The following is an 18535-nucleotide window of genomic DNA, read 5'->3' as shown; positions in this document are numbered from 1 at the left end:
TTGAAGAATGTATGTATATGTACAGGTATATGAATGTTATAGGAGTACATTTACATTAATTATGGCTTCAATAAAAAAAATTGATTACACATAATTAGTCATTAATACGTTGTCACATGGGCATAAATACACCAAAATAAAGCACAAATACAAAATACTGTGTAGAAAAAAAATATTTAAATACAAATACAAAATGGTAGAAACTGTTTAAATACTTGAAAATGTATTAAAATACAAATACAGCATTTTGTATTTTGAAAATACAATAATACTCATATTAAACGTATTTAAAAAACATAAATACAAATCACATTAACACATTTCTAAAAGCATTTAAAATGCAAAAAAGTATTTTGTATTTCAAATACGTATTTTAAAAACATGTATCTGAAATACTGCCCATCCCTGGTCACAACAATAATTTAAAGGAATTTTTCTCACAGGGAGTTTTGCTTTCCTTTTTCGCCTAAAAGTAAAGCGCAGAAAACACCGGGGCTGCGCAGACCGATGGACTTATGACATCAGAGTACCGCGAGAGCGATATTTTAATTTGCTTTCGAATCGCTCTCGCGGTACTTTGTTCGGTCTGCGCAGAACAGGATGACGTCGAACACACTTGGAATTTCACAACTTGCTTTCGTTTTGTGTGAAACTGTCTAATAAACATGTTTCGATATGCTGCAGTCAGACTTAAACAGACGCTGAAGGTTTCATTCATCAGATGTGAAGATGTTGTGTTATTGGGGAGCGCAGGTCCGAGAGGGCTTCGATTTGATAAAACTAGAAAAAGTCAAACATCTGAATGATGCCGTACGATGCGTGTGTCTAAAGTCAGAAATCCAGGACATGTCTGCAGGAAGGTTTATTGTTGGATTTATCCGGAATGGGAAAGCTTCGGTCCTGAAATTTCGTGATGAACCCAATGGTCAAGATGGCAAACTGAGTAAGGTTATATTATTTCATATTATTGACATGACACTATTTACATTCTTCATTACGTAATCCAGGTTAGAAACTTTAATGATGGTGTTATTACACTTAAAGGGATAGTTCACCCAAAAATGAAAATTCTGTCATCATTTACTTACTTTCATGTGGTTACAAACCTGTATAAATTTCTTTGTTCTGATAAACACGAAGGAAGATATTTTGAGAAATGTTTGTAATCGATCATGAGTCCCATTCACTTCAGTAGGAGGAGTAAAGAATGGAAGTAAATTGGGCTCATGAACGGTTTGTTTACAAACATTCCTCAAAATGTTTTCCTTTGTGTTTATCAGAACAAAGAAATTTACACAGATTTATACATTTAACCAATAAAATGCACCTGTTGAGGATCTGTGACGTCACATAAAAAAAAAATGTCTTGAAAAAGTAAGTTAGTTGTGAGAAAAGATGTAGCATCTTTGTATGATGTCATGTTTTCAATATTTTGTATTGCAGTTGTGTTCATTTTAAGTGTGATGTCTATGTCTATACAGAACCCATAAATTTGAAGAATGTCAAAATCAGATCAATGGTCTGTGGTGGATCTGGTGCAGTTCTTCTCGGTCAAGAGGGAAACGTTTTCGTTTTTAACAGATCTACTTTGTGCACGTATGTTGTCTCATAACACCAATACCAGTATCATATGCTGTATCTTGCAATGACAAATACAGTTTAATTTAATATTTATTAAAATCCCTGCAGACCTCTCAAAGACCTGGCCAACAGACACGTGATTCAGATCTCATGTGGAGACCAGCATTCAATGGCCCTAACTCAGGGTACTTACATCCATCCCATTACCATATTCCCCCCAAATTAACTGATGGTTAATAAATGAAAGGATGTTTTTTGAGATTTGTTACTCTTGTCCCCTCAGATGGTCGTGTTTATGTATGGGGTGAAAACTCTCATTGTCAGCTGGGTCTGAATGAAGGATCTGGATGTTTGACTCCTCAACACATGACGTTTCTGGATGGGGTTCCTCTGGCTCAGATCAGCGCTGGTGGAGATCACAGTTTTGTGTTGTCTCTCTCTGGAGTCGTGTTTGGATGGGGAAAAAACTCTTCTGGACAGCTGGGACTGGGAGATACTACAGGTATAAACTTTGGTGATGTTACTGTGAAAGATTACAAAAAGATGTGTATTACATTTAATAAATCTGCTGTACTTTTGGCATAATTATAACATCATATCATTAATGTGAAGTAATTGACATGTGTTGCGCTTACTGTTATGTGATTACAGACAGACACGTGCCTACACTTGTAAAAAGCCTGAATGGGAAGAAAACTCAGTTTATCTCATGTGGAGGAGAGCACACTGCAACTTTGTCAAAAGTATTTTATGCTTTGGTGCTGCGATAACCTAAATATCTGCTCAGTGAATCAATGAATTGTACTAAATTGTGCCTTAATGAGAATATGTTTGTATTATCAGGGAGGAACTGTGTTCACATTTGGATCAGGAAAGTTTGGTCAACTTGGGCACAATTCATTTAAAGATGAACATCTTCCACGAGTGGTTGCCGAAATGTGGGCCTCTAAAGTGTCACAGGTCACATGTGGGAGGTAAACTTGACAGTTTTACATGATTTTTGTAAAAATAAATAGATTTCATAGTTTGATTTTAACTGAGCATTTGATTTTTTGCATTAAGGCATCACACGCTCGTGTTAGTCGCATCATCACAGCTGATCTACTCATTTGGATGTGGGACACAGGGGGAGCTGGGAAATGGACAAATGATCAACCAGCCTGTGCCATCACCTGTACACCTGACAACTGGTATTTAAAATTCTTAATTTGATAATTCTGTTATATATATATTTGTATTAAAGGAATTTGAACTCTTAACTCTGGCAAAATATTTACATACAGATTTACATGATGAATATGTAATTAAAAAAGTCATTGCTGGGGAGCACCATTCCTTTGCACTGTTTTACAAGGTAAGCCAGATAATTCTTATTCAAAAAACATTTTATAAGCTAGTTATTGTTTTATATATGTGACCCTGGACAACAAAACCAGTCTTAAGTCGCACGGGTATATTTGTGTTAATAGACAACAATACATTGTATCAGCCAAAAATCATAAGAATATTAAGTAAAAATCATATTCCATGAAGATATTTTGTAAATTTCCTACTGTAAATATATATAAATATATATATTTATCATCATTAGTAATATTTTTTGTTAAAGGATTAGTCCATTTTCTTAAAAGAAAAATCCAGATAATTTACTCACCACCATGTCATCCAAAATGTTGATGTCTTTCTTTGTTCAGTCCAGAAGAAATTATGTTTTTTGAGGAAAACATTGCAGGATTTTTCTCATTTTAATGGACTTTAATAGAGCCCAACATTTAATACCTAACTCAACACTTAACAGTTTTTTTTCAAAAGAGTTTCAAAGGTCTATAAACGATCCCAAACGAGGCATAAGGGTCTTATTTAGCGAAACGATTGTCATTTTTGACAAGAAAAATAAAAAAATATGCACTTTTAAACCACAACTTTTCGTGTAGGTCCGGTTCAGCGCGACCTAACGTAAATGCGTAGTGACGTAGGGAGGTCACGTGTTACATATATAAAACGCACATTTGCGGACCATTTTAAACAATAAACTGACACAAAGACATTAATTAGTATCAGTTGACATACAACAACGTAGGAACGGTCCTCTTTTAACACACTTGTAAACACTGGGGCGGAGTTTCGCGTTCGTCCTCTGTGACCTCTTGACGTCATGACGTATTGCGTGGGGTCAGCTGGCGCATCACGACCGGATCTACATGACGAGAAGTTGTGGTTCAAAAGTGTATATTTGTTATTTTTATTGTCAAAAATGACAATCGTTTCGCTAGATAAGACCCTTATGCCTCGTTTGGGATCGTTTATAATCCTTTGAAACTCTGTTGAAAAAAACTGTTAAGTGTTGAGTTAAGTATTAAATGTTGCGCTCTATTAAAGTCCATTAAAATTAAAAAAATTCTGCAATGTTTCCCTTTAAAAAAACATAATTTCTTCTCGACTGAACAAAGAAAGACATCAACATTTTGGATGACATGGTGGTGAGAAAATTATCTGGATTTTTCTTTTAAGAAAATGGACTAATCCTTTAAGCCGCACAGGTATATTGGTATTAATAGACAACAATACATTGTATCAGCCAAAAATCATAAGAATATTAAGTAAAAATCATATTCCATGAAGATATTTTGTAAATTTCCTACTGTAAATATATATAAAAATATATATTTATCATCATTAGTAATATTTTTTGTTATCTCTTTTGCCGCCAGCGTTTTTAAAAAAGTTGCCAGCCAGCACCAGCATTTTTCATGATTTTCACAAAAGTTTAAAGCCTTCCAGAAAAAAGTTTCGTCCTACCTTCCTTAGTTCTCTTTTATCACCTCTCAAATATGGGTAGGTTTCTTCTTTTGATGGAGATCCCATTCAGGGCGATCCTCAGAAAACATAAACAGAGTTCTTACTCTTTCACGTGAGGCATAACTACCTGGTGGATAAGCGGTGATGCGGAAAGCCGGAAATACTCGGCATTGGCAGGGAAGCGTTTTCTCATAATTGACGAGTTAACTCGTCAATGGCATTAAAAGAGTTAAGGACAACTTTAAAGGCGATTTCCTCAATATATTTAGATTTTTTGTTTGCACACAGATTTTCCAGTAGTTTGTACCAAATATTATCCTATCCTAACAAACCATACATCAATTGAAAGCTTATTTATTCATTATTATCTTACTTAAAAATTCACTCTTATAACTGGTTTTGTGGTCCAGGGTCACATATTTTAAATAAATATATTTTAATTGTATATTTTACTGTTTGGTAGGTATCTGAGAATGAGTCAACAAATCCTAAACCCAACCAAAGCAGACGAATTATGACTTTAAATGACACAATGATTGACCATTGGGTGTCTGATTGTGATTCAAAGTCATGGAAAGCAGTTAAAAAGTAAGTGTTTTATTTTGGTTAATAGACACTGCAAATATTGGTATGCTGTTGACATCTGATGGGTGGAAGCAAAGATATTGGATATAACAAGATGATTGAATGAGCACTGCTATTATACTCAATATGGCTGCAAAATCACATTTAAAAAACACATCTAAAATGAACAAGTCTATGCCGAAAGCTACAGAATAAATATATACAATAAATACAAACTTTGCTATTTTTGTTTATTGTTTTTTTTAGTATTTAATGAGTGTAGTCGCCCAGTATGAATGAATGAAGTGTCATTTCTTTATATGAATATAACATAATTGAAATCATTGTTTATTTTTACAGTAAAATCAAAAAAGTGTTTTCATCTGCTGCCTCTTTGAATGGAAGTTTTCTTAAGATGAGGTAAAAACAGTTAGACATGACTGTCTGTGTATCAATTTAGACAATAATCTTTATTTATTTATGTACATTTTTGTATACATTTTGTCTTTGTAGTTGTGATGAGCATTATCAGACTTCTGAGGAGTTCTGCGGTTTGGACTTTGACCTGGTCAAGAAATCCTTTGCAAAATTATCAAAGAGGGAAGGGATGATGTCAAAGGTAATGACAGATCCAACATTTTCAGTGTATTACATTATAAATTAAAAGATGATTTTAAAAATATTGTTGATAATAAAACTAAATAAAGTTCTTTATTGTAAGCAAACACCAGCACTGAAGTTGACCACTATTGATTTAAACCAGGGGTGGGCATTTCAGGTCCTGGAGGGCCACTGTCCTGCAAAGTTTAGCTTCCTAATAAAACACACCTGAAAGTCATTTACAAGCCATCCAAACTTTGCAGGACAGTGGCCCTCAAGGACCAGGAATGCCCACCCCTGAATTAGACCACCCATTGTCAAAATAATATTAAGATCATTAAAGAGCACGTGCTTGTACAACAGAAACATAAATGACCAGTGTTTTATTTGTGTTATCTAAAAAAAAAGGGTCAGAAAGAAGTTCGGTTTAAATTTTTATATTTTAATGTTTTGTATTTCTTTGTGTTTTTATTCAGGTTGTAAAGACGGTTCAGGATGAGCTATTGCCTTCTCTTAACTCAAGTCCATCAAGTGTTGAAGCACTAAGAGTTTATCTTCTCCTCCCTGAACTCATTGCCGTTTGCCAGGATGAACAGAGGGCTAAACTCCTTCAAGTGCTCGCCTCCAAAATTCTTCAGCTGAAACCTGACGCTCTTAAAGTGTTAGGTAAAGTTTTAAAATAATGTCACTTTATATATGTTTTTGCTCTTGTTTGCTTTGCCTTTTTTTACGTTTTATGTTGTTTTTTGTTTATTTTTAGAAAATTACTGGTCCAAACTCCCTGGTGATTGTCTCAAAAACTTGGTGAAGTTATTTCGTAAAGAATCTGTCAAGCTGATTGCCAGGATTGGTATTGACAAAATGAACAGAGACATACCGAGTCATCTGGAGGAGCTTGTGAAGATCCTACAGATGGTCTATAAGGTGCCTTCATTACTAGCACTATCAAATGCAAATAATGCACAAATGTAACCACGTAATAGTAGTTTAAAATACAGTATGTGTGTGTATGGTTTTTGTTGTGAAGGCCTGCTGCAGTGCACAGAATAAGATTACAAGGAGTGATTTTATCATTCAGGAAGTTAATGATCTGCTTGATATGGTAAGAATGAATAAAATACAGATATCTGGGTCTACCCAGTCTATACTAGTAATTTTTGCGACTGAGTAAGATCATGCCAATATTTGTCAAATCAATAATTAAAATCAAACTTTGATGCTTCAAAATCTCAACATTAGATTAAGAGACTTTAACATGGATTTCATAGACAGAGTCAAATACTGTATATCAGTCCATTACTAATTCAAAATTACAATTAAAGTTTTTAAAAGTAAAGACAAAAAAAAGTAAATAATTTTTATTCCCCATCAACAGCTGCAAACTACCAGTGAGGATCTTAATGATAACTGGTGGATGCATAACTTCAATGGAAACGTCGTTGCGTTGAATGAGCTGAAAATGTACTATGTTGTAAGTACTAAAGACTTTTTAATATTTTTTAATCAATTTTATATGTTGGCCTATGCATGTTTCACCATAAACCCTTTTTACAGGACATTGTAAACAAGCTAAAAGTATCTCCATGCATCTTTAACCTTGAAGCCAAATGCAGGCTTTGGAAAAACAGAATGTGGACGGTGAATGTGAGTGAGGAAAGCTTTTGCAATATTTGTTCAAATCCTACTTTTAAAGGAGCATTGTGTAACTTTTAGAAGGATCTATTGACAGAAATGCAATATAATCTACATAACTATATATAAAAAACCCTAAAATATGTTTTTATAAGCTGTCGACCCCCAAAAAAGAGCATTTAAAGCCACAAAAGTGAATACAAGCAAATTTTCATAGTATTAGAACTACGCCCACTGGAGGGAAACATAATTGCCATCCACTTTTGTATCTTTAAACACTCGTTTTTTGGGTTCGACAGCTTATTAAAACATATTTCTGGGTTTTTAAGCTTGTTAGCTGTACACCTTGTCACACAGCAGCTTTTAGGCATGATAAAACAAATGTTTTAAATCGCTCTGACTTGAATTGCAGGTGACTTTTACCTTGACCTTAAGGCGCACAGCGCTTTTGGAAGATTGCTTCAATCAGTTGAAAACAGCCACTGATCAACAACTCAAAGGATGGCTGTCGGTAAAACAAGATTATTTATTTACATTATTACATTTAAAGAAATGAATAAGATTAACCATTAACATAAATATTTAGTTAGGGCCCACTTAGATGTACTGTGCTTTGGATGACATTTTTTTACCAAATGCATAAAATCAATCTTCTTTGCTTTAGGTCTATTACGCTGAGGATCTTACATATAGATCAGAAGTTAACAAGAGAGACTTTTTCATTAACGCGTTTAAGGAGTTGCGTGAACCAGATTCACAGTTTTTCATTTACAATGACAACAAAACTATGATGTGGTTCCCAACAAAGGCAAGACAACGACTTATTATACTGTAAAAAAGTTATACATATAATACATTACTTTGTTACACACTGTGAAGTGTTACATGATGTCTCTCTTTAATTCCGTTTACACCAGCCAAGTGTCCAGAAAGATAATTACTTCCTGTTTGGGATTTTGTGCGGCTTGGCCTTAAACAACAGTTGTGTTGTGCACCTGCCATTTCCTTTAGCCTTGTTCAAGAAACTTTTCAATGTCAAACCATCTCTTGAAGACCTGAGGGAGTTTGACCCAGTTCTTGGCAGGTGAGTGTTTTTATTTTACCCTATAGATAGAAAAATAATGTAGTTTATTAAAGGGACTGTAAGTAGAATTTTAAGTGTTTTATTAATCAAAATCAATGTCTTTATTCATAAATATGTCCTCGTTGGTGTCAAATGACCTCTGCCGATGATCTGACTTTTCTTTGTAAGCTTAGAATTTCTTTTCTTTGCTTACATTGAACGGGTAAGGAGGCTTCCATGTCGTTCCGGCGTATTGATAAACTATAATAGCAGAGAGGGACAAAAAGCACTAGCCTACCAACGCGTTTCCACAATGCGTTTTCATTCAGAACACGTGAACCAGCTGAAACAGACAAGGAGATCAGTGAGTTTATAACGGCTACCGTAGTTGCAACACGCATTTGGAAAAGCGAGGCGCTAGGGAGCACTGTTCGTTTGAATGCAAAATACAATTTCACCACTAGATGGGGGTCAATCCTACTTACTGTCCCTTTAAATAACCACGTTTAATGTCCACAGGAGTTTGGAGTATGCTCTCAACTACAGCGATAATGTTGAAGAAATGGATATGAACTTCACGGTTGGTTGGTTTTAGTTTTTATGTTGTATCCTTGTTACCTCTTTAGTTAAACTATAAGGATATTAAACAAAAGGCTGTAACAAAACCTTTTATTTTCTAAACATAAGATCGAGTGGGATGAAACTGTAGTGGAATTGGATCCGACTAATCCAGGAAAACCTATCACAAATTACAACAGGTCAGTCTTAAACGTAATTTTATAATTAAATACATCAAATGAATTTGAAATGAATGACATTTTGTTACAATCTCGCAACAGAACAGACTTTGTGGACAAGTATGTGGATTATGTTTTCAATAAGTCCGTGGAGGAGACGTTCGATGAGTTTAGGAGAGGTTTCTTTAAAGGGTGCGACAGTTCCTCGGTGGAGATGTTGGAACCTAAGGAGCTGAGAGAGGTGCTGCTGGGCAATGAAAACTATGACTGGAACGTACTCAAACAGGTCAAGCCTTAAACATATTTTTAAAAAACTAATATAATCTTGATGGATGTAGAATTTTTTTATACTAGCTTTAGTTAGCCAACATATTTTTGTACCCTGTGTTAAGCAAAAAAAAAAATTCCATAAAAATCTTGAATGGGAAAAATCTTTGGAATAATTGGAATTTGACAAAAATATTGGACAAAAACATTTTTGGCTGTTTTCAGCTACATAGCATTTTATTTCAAGCTAAATTTATGTATCTTTGTATTTCATAAAAAAAACTGTGTACAAAGTCTCTTGACAATGACCCACATACTGTATTTCAACAGAACGCCACCTATGAAGGATTGTTTAATGCCCAGCATACGACCATAATCTCATTTTGGGAGGTGTTTGAAGAACTGACATCAAACCAAAAGAAGGCCTTCCTATGTAAGTTAACTAGTTAGCCAAATATCAAAATTACCGCATGATTTACTCACCATCAAGCAATCCAAGATACATATGTCTATCATCTTCCAGACGAACATATTTTGGGTTATTTTAGTAAATGTCCTTGCTTTTCCAAGCCTTTTAACGATGGAAAACAGGGATCAGGCAACATCTGACTTTCTTAGCTATATCTGCCTAGAAAATCGCAACTTTAATTTTCCGTCGGTCTTAGTTCACGATGTAACTACAGAAGAGTCAAGTAGAAAAGTGTAGTGTCCTTTAAAACCCCCAAGAAGTGCATCCATCCTTCAAAAGGTGCTGAAAGCATTCTTTAGAAATGTTGGCCCATATTGATAGGATAGCATCTTGCAGTTAATGGAGATTTGTGAGATGCACATCCAGGTCACGAAGCTCCCGTTCCACCACATCCCAAAGATGCTCTATTGGGTTGAGATCTGGTGACTGTGGGGGCCATTTTAGTACAGTGAACTCATTGTCATGTTCAAGAAACCAATTTGAAATGATTCAAGCATTATGACATGCTGCATTATCCTGCTGGAAGTAGCCATCAGAGGATGGGTCTCATAGACCAGATATCTTCTATATTTGTATAGACTATAGATCTAGATCTATAGATCTGTATCTGACTGTTTAGGGTAGTGATATTGCATTAGTGCATCAAACAAAATGGATTTAAATAACCAAGCAATAACTAAATTAACCAATGTTTTCTATTCCTCAGTGTTTTTGACAGGGTTTGAGCGAGTTCCCATTCTGGGTATGAGTCAGGTGAAGATGAGAGTAAGAGATCTGTTCAACTCCACTCAGGAACATCTACCACAGGCCCTGACTTGCCACAGCCTGTTAGAGCTTCCTGTTTACCAGAGCAAAGCAACACTTGAGGAGAAACTCATTGAAGCCCTTAACCACAGGAGGGGTTTCTGGGAGGAATGAGATTGGGGAACACCACCTGATCTCAATTGTAGTCCTCTGTTGCATTACAAAAGTGAATGAGTTTGGCTTAAACGTCTTTTCGTTTCATTTTATTTATTAATTTAGCAGATTCTTTAAACCAAAATGACTTACAAATAAGGGAATTTAACATTTTGACTTAAAAGCCAACAGTATACAAAGCTTTGTTTATAAGTATAGATATTATTATTTAAAAAAGTAAGGAATAATCACGGGGCATATTGTCACCAATATTTTTTTGTAAAAGCTGTTTTGTAATAAACAATAATGAGTTTATTAAGTAGAATTATTCTGATATTAGAAGGATTTTTTTGTTCGAATTTTACACTTTTATTTCAGTAGATGGTAGTAGATAATCTTTGGGTGTCAAGTTTTTTTGTTAATTTATTTAAATATTAAGTTATGTGATGTGTTACATTTTTTAATTCAAATTTTATTTTAATATTAAAATCCGAATATGTATTTAATATATTAAAATGTTTGTCTTTATCCCTGTTATTTTATGTTATATTTGAAATAAATCCTTATTAAATTTTTTAAATATTTTCTTTTATAAACAATGCCACACACACGGTACGGTACGCATTCGACTGACAGGAGTCACGTGATCCGTGACGTAATAACCCGAAGCGTAACTTCCTTATTTTTATCGGAACCGTTAAACTGAAACCATTTCGTGAACATATACGACCAAAACAAACGAGAGACGACATGCGTTTGACCAGGTAACACTCTTTGTTTTAACTGACTAATATAAGAGCGTGTTTATTTTTGACCTGTCGTGGACCGAGGACATTATTTACGTGATAGTTGGCGACTGTCAGTGTGATGGGTGTCAGTTTATACTTGTCGCGAATTTCAGGTCGAGGATTTGAGTTTATTCAGTAACATCACTCGATGACTTCTGCATTATATCTACATTATGTGATTAACGGCTTGCTTTTTAGGTGTTTGAGTAGGAAAACGAGACTGTAATGTTGTTACAGGCCGATCTCGTCAGACATATCGCACCCACATGCTGATGTCAGATTGTGTTTCCAAACCCTTATGAAGATTATCCGTGCTTTTACTACAGTAAACATAGTAGTTAGTATTTGTAATAAAACTATAGTAATCACACATTTACCTTGTCTTACTATATTAACCATAGTTAACCAAACTATTGTAAATCACAAATGAAATATCGTCCTGACCCTAACTATATTTTAACTATGATATTGTTTTTGTCAAACTATGGTAATGCAAATGGTAATCTCCCAAAAAACATGCACTGTTAAAACAAAGTGCAGAAGCTGTCCCTGGGACGGTATCATTTAAAAGCTCCTAATACGTAGCATAGGTACAAATGTTTACTTTTTGAAAAGGTAACGCCCCAATGACAGCTTTTTTTTCTGAAAGAGTGTGGTTAGTTACTAGTGGTGAACGATATTGAAGAAAAATGCAATATGTAATAATAATAATATAATATAATATAATATATAGTTGCTAATAATGCCATATGCGATGATATAGTGATTTGCAAAAAAGTTTGTAAAATCAAATTAAATTATAATAATAAAAAAAACTTACATTTATAAAACATTATAAAACATTTCAATTTTTTTTGAGTAAAGACAGAGTAAATCTTGACTATATGTAACTTTCTGAAGCATAGAAATTACTGCTACAACAATATATTGGCCTATAATCATTTCAATATGTTATAATAATAATCAGGCCAGCTGACAGTCTTGCCTGGGCCCGGGACAAGATAATCTTAGAGGGCCCCCCCACCCCTTACTTTTTACTGGTAACAAGAGATTTGGCATTATCAGATTCAGGACCCACGAATATTGCATATTATACATTGTATAAAACATTTAGTTAAAGGTGCTTTTCGTAATTTTTAGAAGGATCTCTTGACAGAAATGCAAAATAATATACTAAACTATATTATCAGGGGTGTATAAAGACCTTTTTATAATGAACCGTTATGTTTTTATTACATTAGAATGAGACGTTTTTATCTACATACACAGAGGGTCCCCTTACAAGGAGGTCGCCATTTTGTGCTGCCATGTTTCTACAGAAACGTTTAACGGACAAACTTTTTTTACTAAGTTGTCTCTGACGATGACATGTTTTACTGTAGCTTATCTATGCGTTTCAAAAGCGAGGGGTGAGCAGTGGATTGAGCCGTTGGTTGCAATTTGCAACCTCACCACTAGATGCTTCTAAAATTTACACACTGCACCTTTAAATGTAGTACACTGAAAAAAAATATTCATTGAATTTAATACATTTTTTAAGGTAAGTGGTTGCAATCAATTTATTTAAGCTACATTTAAACAAAAAGATTAGTAAAGTAAAATAAAATATAAAACTTTTGTTTAAATGTAGCTTAAATAAATTGATTGCAACCACTTACCTTAAAAAAACGGATTAAATTCAATGAATCATTTTGTTTCAGTGTACTGACGCTGTATACTGAAACAAAATATCATAATCACGTATGAATTATGAACAGACTAGGGCTGTCAAAATTGCTCAAAAATGACGTTCGAATATTCTCCCTAAAAAACCCACGAATATTCGAACTATTCGAATATCTGGTTGCCCATTTTTGCAACGACGTTAACGACGTTAAACGACGCATTACGTCAATAACAGGACAAATTAATATAAAGAGACATAACTACTTATATAGGTAGTGTTTAAACATATTTGACAACGTATATTACATACACAAAACAAGTAAATCAAGAGACATCAAAATGATATGGTACCTCGGTTACATTGCATGACAAAACTCCCTGAAGCCTGCTCCATCCACGACACTGATCGGTCTCATGTCCTTACAAATGAACGAAATTAATTTCTCCGTTATGACCTCTTGTTGTGTTGCAGACAAATAGCTTGTGGCGGCCGATGCAAAGTGTTAAGACGTGACTGTTTAGCTGGAGTTCCACACATTGTGGTCTCGTACACACTGCAAACTTTCAGGAGTGACAACCGCATTTAAATGTGAAAATATGATGATTGACACGGAGATAACCATAGCAACGGTCTGCCGTCTCACATGCTTATCACTCACAGCTTTGATGAAAATAGTTTAACAGCATTATGTTTTGCAATAAACCTCCGTCGTGTCGTTGTGTATTGTACCCATTTGTGAGGCTGCGCGCGCTCTTGCAGTGTTGCCAGGTCCTCGTCTTTTTTGTACTCACATACCATTTTAGCGCTTAACCGTTTATGGCTTTTGGCTCATGAAGCGATCAAGTTTTTGGTGTTGTTAAAATGTGAAGGTGCCAGTCCCAATATTATGATCTTTGAGGTAAAATGTTTGGATTTATTTCGGTTTATTATTGGATTTTTCTTGTTCGTTGTTTTTTTAGTGCAAGATCTGGCAACACTAGTCAGCAAACGCTTGTGCCTCTGTCATTTTCTGTACCGCGCATACAGAAGACTTTTCCCCCTTGTAATAATTTATTTCTTCAGAAGAGAGACCTGTCATGTCCATGATGCACGTTTAAACACTTTATTAACTAGTTGTTCATTTCGGTTATGTAGGCTATGCAAAGTTTCTGTAAATGCGGTTGTCACTGCAGTTTGCGGGAGTTAATGCGGTTGTAGAATGCAATTGTCAGTCCCGTAAAATATGCAGTGTGTACAAGATGCCATGCTCATTTGGGTGCACATTTTCGAGATGTGACATCATGTTGCTAACGTGGTCGAATGGTATGCTAACAACTTTATCTCGCAGCTCAACAATTTTACCTCCAACCGACCAAAATCCAAAGTACTTCCAGACATAGCTTTTTAGATTTTTGGGGGTTAAAATCGCTTTCTCTGCTGCGGTCGACTTTCTGCCATCTTCCATGCAAGACGCGTCAGTGTGACTACTGTGACCTGTCCCTGAACCAGGCGCATTAGTGCGCCCACTTACAAAGCAGACAGCCACGCCTCTACCGCGGGCTTTAAAAAAAATAATAATAATTTATTCGAATATTAATTTTCATATTCGAAATTCGTTTTTTTTTTACTATTCGAATATATATTCGAATTTAGAATATTCGTTGACAGCCCTAGAACAGACTATTGGAAATATCAGTAAAACAACTTCAGCTAATATTATGCTGTGTTTGGACTAAATATTGAATAAATATTACTCCTCTCTTTAGAAATTTGAAGTAAACATATAAACTCAATCAATATTTCTCCAAACATGCACGCCAATTGAACCAAAAGCCCAGAGGGATATTATTTTGTAAAGAGCTTTCATGATGAGCATGCATTAGATTTTTCTCAATGAATGCGACTGAGGGTAGAGCCCTGCATTTCAGCCCAAGCCCGACCCGACCTTTTTACACCCCTCAGGTCGGGTTTCGGCCAATTTTAACGTCACAGCTGATACGCGGGCGGACCTCGGGCTTATTTAGGCTTCTTCATCTTTTTATATTTTTCAATTTAATTAAAATAACATTTTGACAGACGATGATTGCAAAACAAACGTAGTAAGACTTTTAACTATAGCACGAGTCCGCTATAAGCACAGCCAGCCACACATTTACAATGCAGCTGTTGCTTATTTAAAAGCAGGACCTTCAGCTCACCGGTAAAAAATATTAATGGAGGACTAGATTAAAACTGCGCATAATCTATGCAAACAGCATCCAAGACATAATCTATAATACATATATATATGCATAGCGAAGTTGTAAGATAAGGCAGGTTGCATGTTTATTCGTTTCATGTTTATTTCGTTTAGTTTTGTAGCTATAGCCCTTTTCATTTTTTTATTTCTGCACCCGTTGCAGCTGCGAGCAGCAGAGCAACCTGCCTACGCTTTTTAAAAATAGTGTGTGTTGATAATAAACGTTTAAACTAACACTGTGATATGCTGAAAATATATATTTTATATAGTTGTTATTATAGACAAGTGAAGTGTTGATCTGAGAGTTCAATTCATCAAACATGTCGTCAACTTGCTGTCGGCTGCGAACCGCTTGTTGGAACAAACAAAAATACTCTAAAATGTAAATAAAAAAAGAAATATAACTATTTTGCCATTTAAAACAAATCTGAACTGCTTTAATTGCTGCAAGAGTAGTACAGCTGTGTAAGGAATCTGTGTAAGGAGTTATTTTTTCTATTTCTGCGGATTTCTTTTGCAGAATCTATGCGGAATTTTGCAGAATAATTAAAAATGTTTTAAAACGATCTGAGAGAATGTGCGCTGTGAATATTACGAAACAATAAAATATTTTATAATTACATTTTATTAAAGGATTACCCTGAATTAAACTGGACCAACATGAACCAACAGATAATGGACAATGTGCTGTCACAACCATAGAGTTTAATATAAATTACATATATTACTGTCTACAGTGTAACAGTAAAAAGAAAAGGCTTCTTATAATGAATGTAGCCTATATCAAGATAATTTCATCTGTTTAACAACACAATGTATATTTATCTTGTAAACGGATTTGAAATTATAAATAATTTTCGCATCACTTAGCAATAGAGACGATAGCGAATTCATTATCTTCTCCGCGGTAAGTTTTATTTCAAATTCAAGTTTTACATATTAAATAGTTTGTGCTTTCTCTCATAAAAACCTCACAGCAAACAGCACAGACTTCTAAACACACGCGATGCAGTGACTATATCTGCGGTCACAGATTCCTAACGGGGATAATTAGGAATTCTATTTTCCTCTATAAGGCCTATATTTTCTTCTTTTCTTTTCTGAGCACCGGACTTGTGCTGAGTCTGACCGGACATTTTGAGCGTACTGAACTTCAAATCAAATTAATCAAATATTTTCTTTATTATTGATCAATTATTCCATAGGTTCCAGTTCTGGGCCCCCCTCTGGGCCCCACCCCACCCTGGGCCCGGGACAACAGACCCGTTTGTCCACCCCTGTCGGCGGAAGTGATAATAATATAACATATATTTGCTAACAATGCCATATGCGATATGATACTGATTTGCAAATAATGCTGGATACACACCAAAAGATTTTTGACATCTTATAAGATTTTCAAAATGTGAAAGACCACAAACATGAGGATAAAAAATCCTACATTTAACCGTTTTGAAGTTATAGTGTGTGGTGTACCATGATGTGCCAAAGACCGCACACAAACAGATTTTCAACCAGAGTCTCGACTGTGAACACAAGAAATCTCACGGAGATCTTGCGATGTCTCTCGCGGCCAAGCATGACTTCACAGTAAACAAACATGGCGAACAACAGGTATAAAGAAATGACATAAAATGTGCTTTTGAACATCTCTGATGTCTATCTCACTTTGGGCTGTGCCATGACTGTAGTTGTTATGGGTTCGTTTTCCCTCAGCTCACTTTCTGATAGGATATTGTTTAGTTTCACGTGATAATCTCAAGAGCGTGTGCATTGCACACGTTTGTCCTCGAGGTTCCCCCCACACATCAGGATTTCTGATCGTAAATATTAAACATGTTTCGGGACATAGCTAGTATTGTCGGAAAGGGCGGGAAATCGGCCCAAATCAGTACGATTGCCTTTTGGTGTGTACCCAGCATAAATTTGTAAAATCGAATTAAATAATTATATATATATATATATATATATATATATATATATATATATATATATATATATATATATTTTAAACTTACATTAATATAACCAATCTTCTTTTTGGGTAAAGAAAACATAATCTTGACTATATGTAACTTTATGAATCATTAAATTACTGATGCAACGATATATCGGCCTATAATCGTTATCGGCAGATAAAAGCATCCCCCCACTATCGCACATTGGCCGATTTTTTTTTTAAAAAACAGCTGATGATTAGCGCAGATTATATCCTAGCAATCAAACGGGGCACAAAACACAACAGAACTCATGCTGTGTGATTATTTTGAATTGCGTCACAATGATGACAGAATAAAAAAAAATCATCCAGTTATCCCAAATATTCATTATATGAATATTGCATGGCGGCTCGACATACTAAAATTATTGTAATATTGAGAAAACATACCACAATATGCACGTGCAGTGGTTTGCGATAAATTAGCAATTTAATATTAAAACTTCAGAACGTAACTTATGTTCAAAGGTTAAGGTCAATGCGGATATGGCACATGGATATATTAGTTGATATTTATTTATTTTTTGTTTGTTTCTTCACATTGTTATAATATATGCAGGGCTCGCAAAATGTTTTAGTCCCTGGTAGCCCTTCGGGCAGGCACTCTTTCACTTTTGGTAGCCCGAAATGAATACAAGTAGCCCGAATAAAAAATACACTGTTTAATATAGAATATTGATAAATCCTGGATTTCCATGTAAGCCAACTATTTCTGCCCATCCCAGCTAACAATTTGGTACCCAAAATGTTCCCCTAACATTAGTTTTTGGTTTCTAGAATGTTATTTTCCAAGGTTTTTGGTTAATAGCAAGGAATGTTTTCTTAAAGAAAATAAACATTCCCCTAAAGTTATTTTTAGGTTATTTTAACGTTCCCCTAACGTTAGAATAATTGATTTGTTATATTACTGAAATATTATATGAATGTATTATAACAGGTTATTTTTAATTTAATTAAATATAATAAAATACATCAACACATCGTATTTAGATAACATGTTATTTTATCATATATATCAACAACCAGTGACTTAAACACAATATAGAATACTTAAAACAGATATTTATTAAAAAGAAATAAACATTTAATTCCCTTTAGGTTAACAGATCTTATCATAGCCGTTTATTTTCGCTAGAATGTTAGACTCTGAGGTAAAACAAAATGACAAACACACATTCTATTCGCTTTAGGTAAACATATCTTACCACTGCTGTTTAGTCACCTATCAAAAGCTTATAACTTCATATTCTCTTAA

The 18535-nt window shown here is 34.7% G+C and overlaps 2 protein-coding genes across 2 annotated transcripts in view; both read left to right on the top strand.

The window, feature by feature from the left end:
- LOC135786268 (uncharacterized) overlaps positions 1–10700 on the top strand; it is a 34355-nt gene extending 23655 nt beyond the window's left edge. The window contains exons 44-67 of the mRNA XM_073814602.1: positions 708–943; positions 1482–1596; positions 1690–1766; positions 1865–2083; positions 2233–2324; positions 2425–2555; positions 2644–2771; positions 2865–2935; positions 4844–4968; positions 5305–5364; positions 5458–5563; positions 6021–6210; positions 6305–6468; positions 6572–6646; positions 6920–7015; positions 7099–7188; positions 7589–7687; positions 7841–7984; positions 8094–8260; positions 8759–8819; positions 8927–8997; positions 9079–9262; positions 9574–9676; positions 10419–10700. Of these exons, the coding sequence (XP_073670703.1) occupies positions 708–943; positions 1482–1596; positions 1690–1766; positions 1865–2083; positions 2233–2324; positions 2425–2555; positions 2644–2771; positions 2865–2935; positions 4844–4968; positions 5305–5364; positions 5458–5563; positions 6021–6210; positions 6305–6468; positions 6572–6646; positions 6920–7015; positions 7099–7188; positions 7589–7687; positions 7841–7984; positions 8094–8260; positions 8759–8819; positions 8927–8997; positions 9079–9262; positions 9574–9676; positions 10419–10630 (3016 nt within the window). The 3' untranslated portion in view covers positions 10631–10700. The remainder of the gene's footprint in view (positions 1–707; positions 944–1481; positions 1597–1689; positions 1767–1864; positions 2084–2232; positions 2325–2424; positions 2556–2643; positions 2772–2864; positions 2936–4843; positions 4969–5304; positions 5365–5457; positions 5564–6020; positions 6211–6304; positions 6469–6571; positions 6647–6919; positions 7016–7098; positions 7189–7588; positions 7688–7840; positions 7985–8093; positions 8261–8758; positions 8820–8926; positions 8998–9078; positions 9263–9573; positions 9677–10418) is intronic.
- A 534-nt stretch (positions 10701–11234) lies between these two features.
- The window catches only part of herc3 (HECT and RLD domain containing E3 ubiquitin protein ligase 3), a 37952-nt gene continuing 30651 nt past the window's right edge, over positions 11235–18535 (top strand). The window contains exon 1 of the mRNA XM_065295343.2: positions 11235–11373. The gene's annotated coding sequence lies outside the window, so the exon portion shown is untranslated. The remainder of the gene's footprint in view (positions 11374–18535) is intronic.

Source organism: Paramisgurnus dabryanus, chromosome 4 (genome assembly GCF_030506205.2).
Source record: "Paramisgurnus dabryanus chromosome 4, PD_genome_1.1, whole genome shotgun sequence".
In the NCBI taxonomy this organism is placed as follows: Eukaryota; Metazoa; Chordata; class Actinopteri; order Cypriniformes; family Cobitidae; genus Paramisgurnus; species Paramisgurnus dabryanus.
This window is presented reverse-complemented; position numbering and strand designations above follow the sequence as displayed.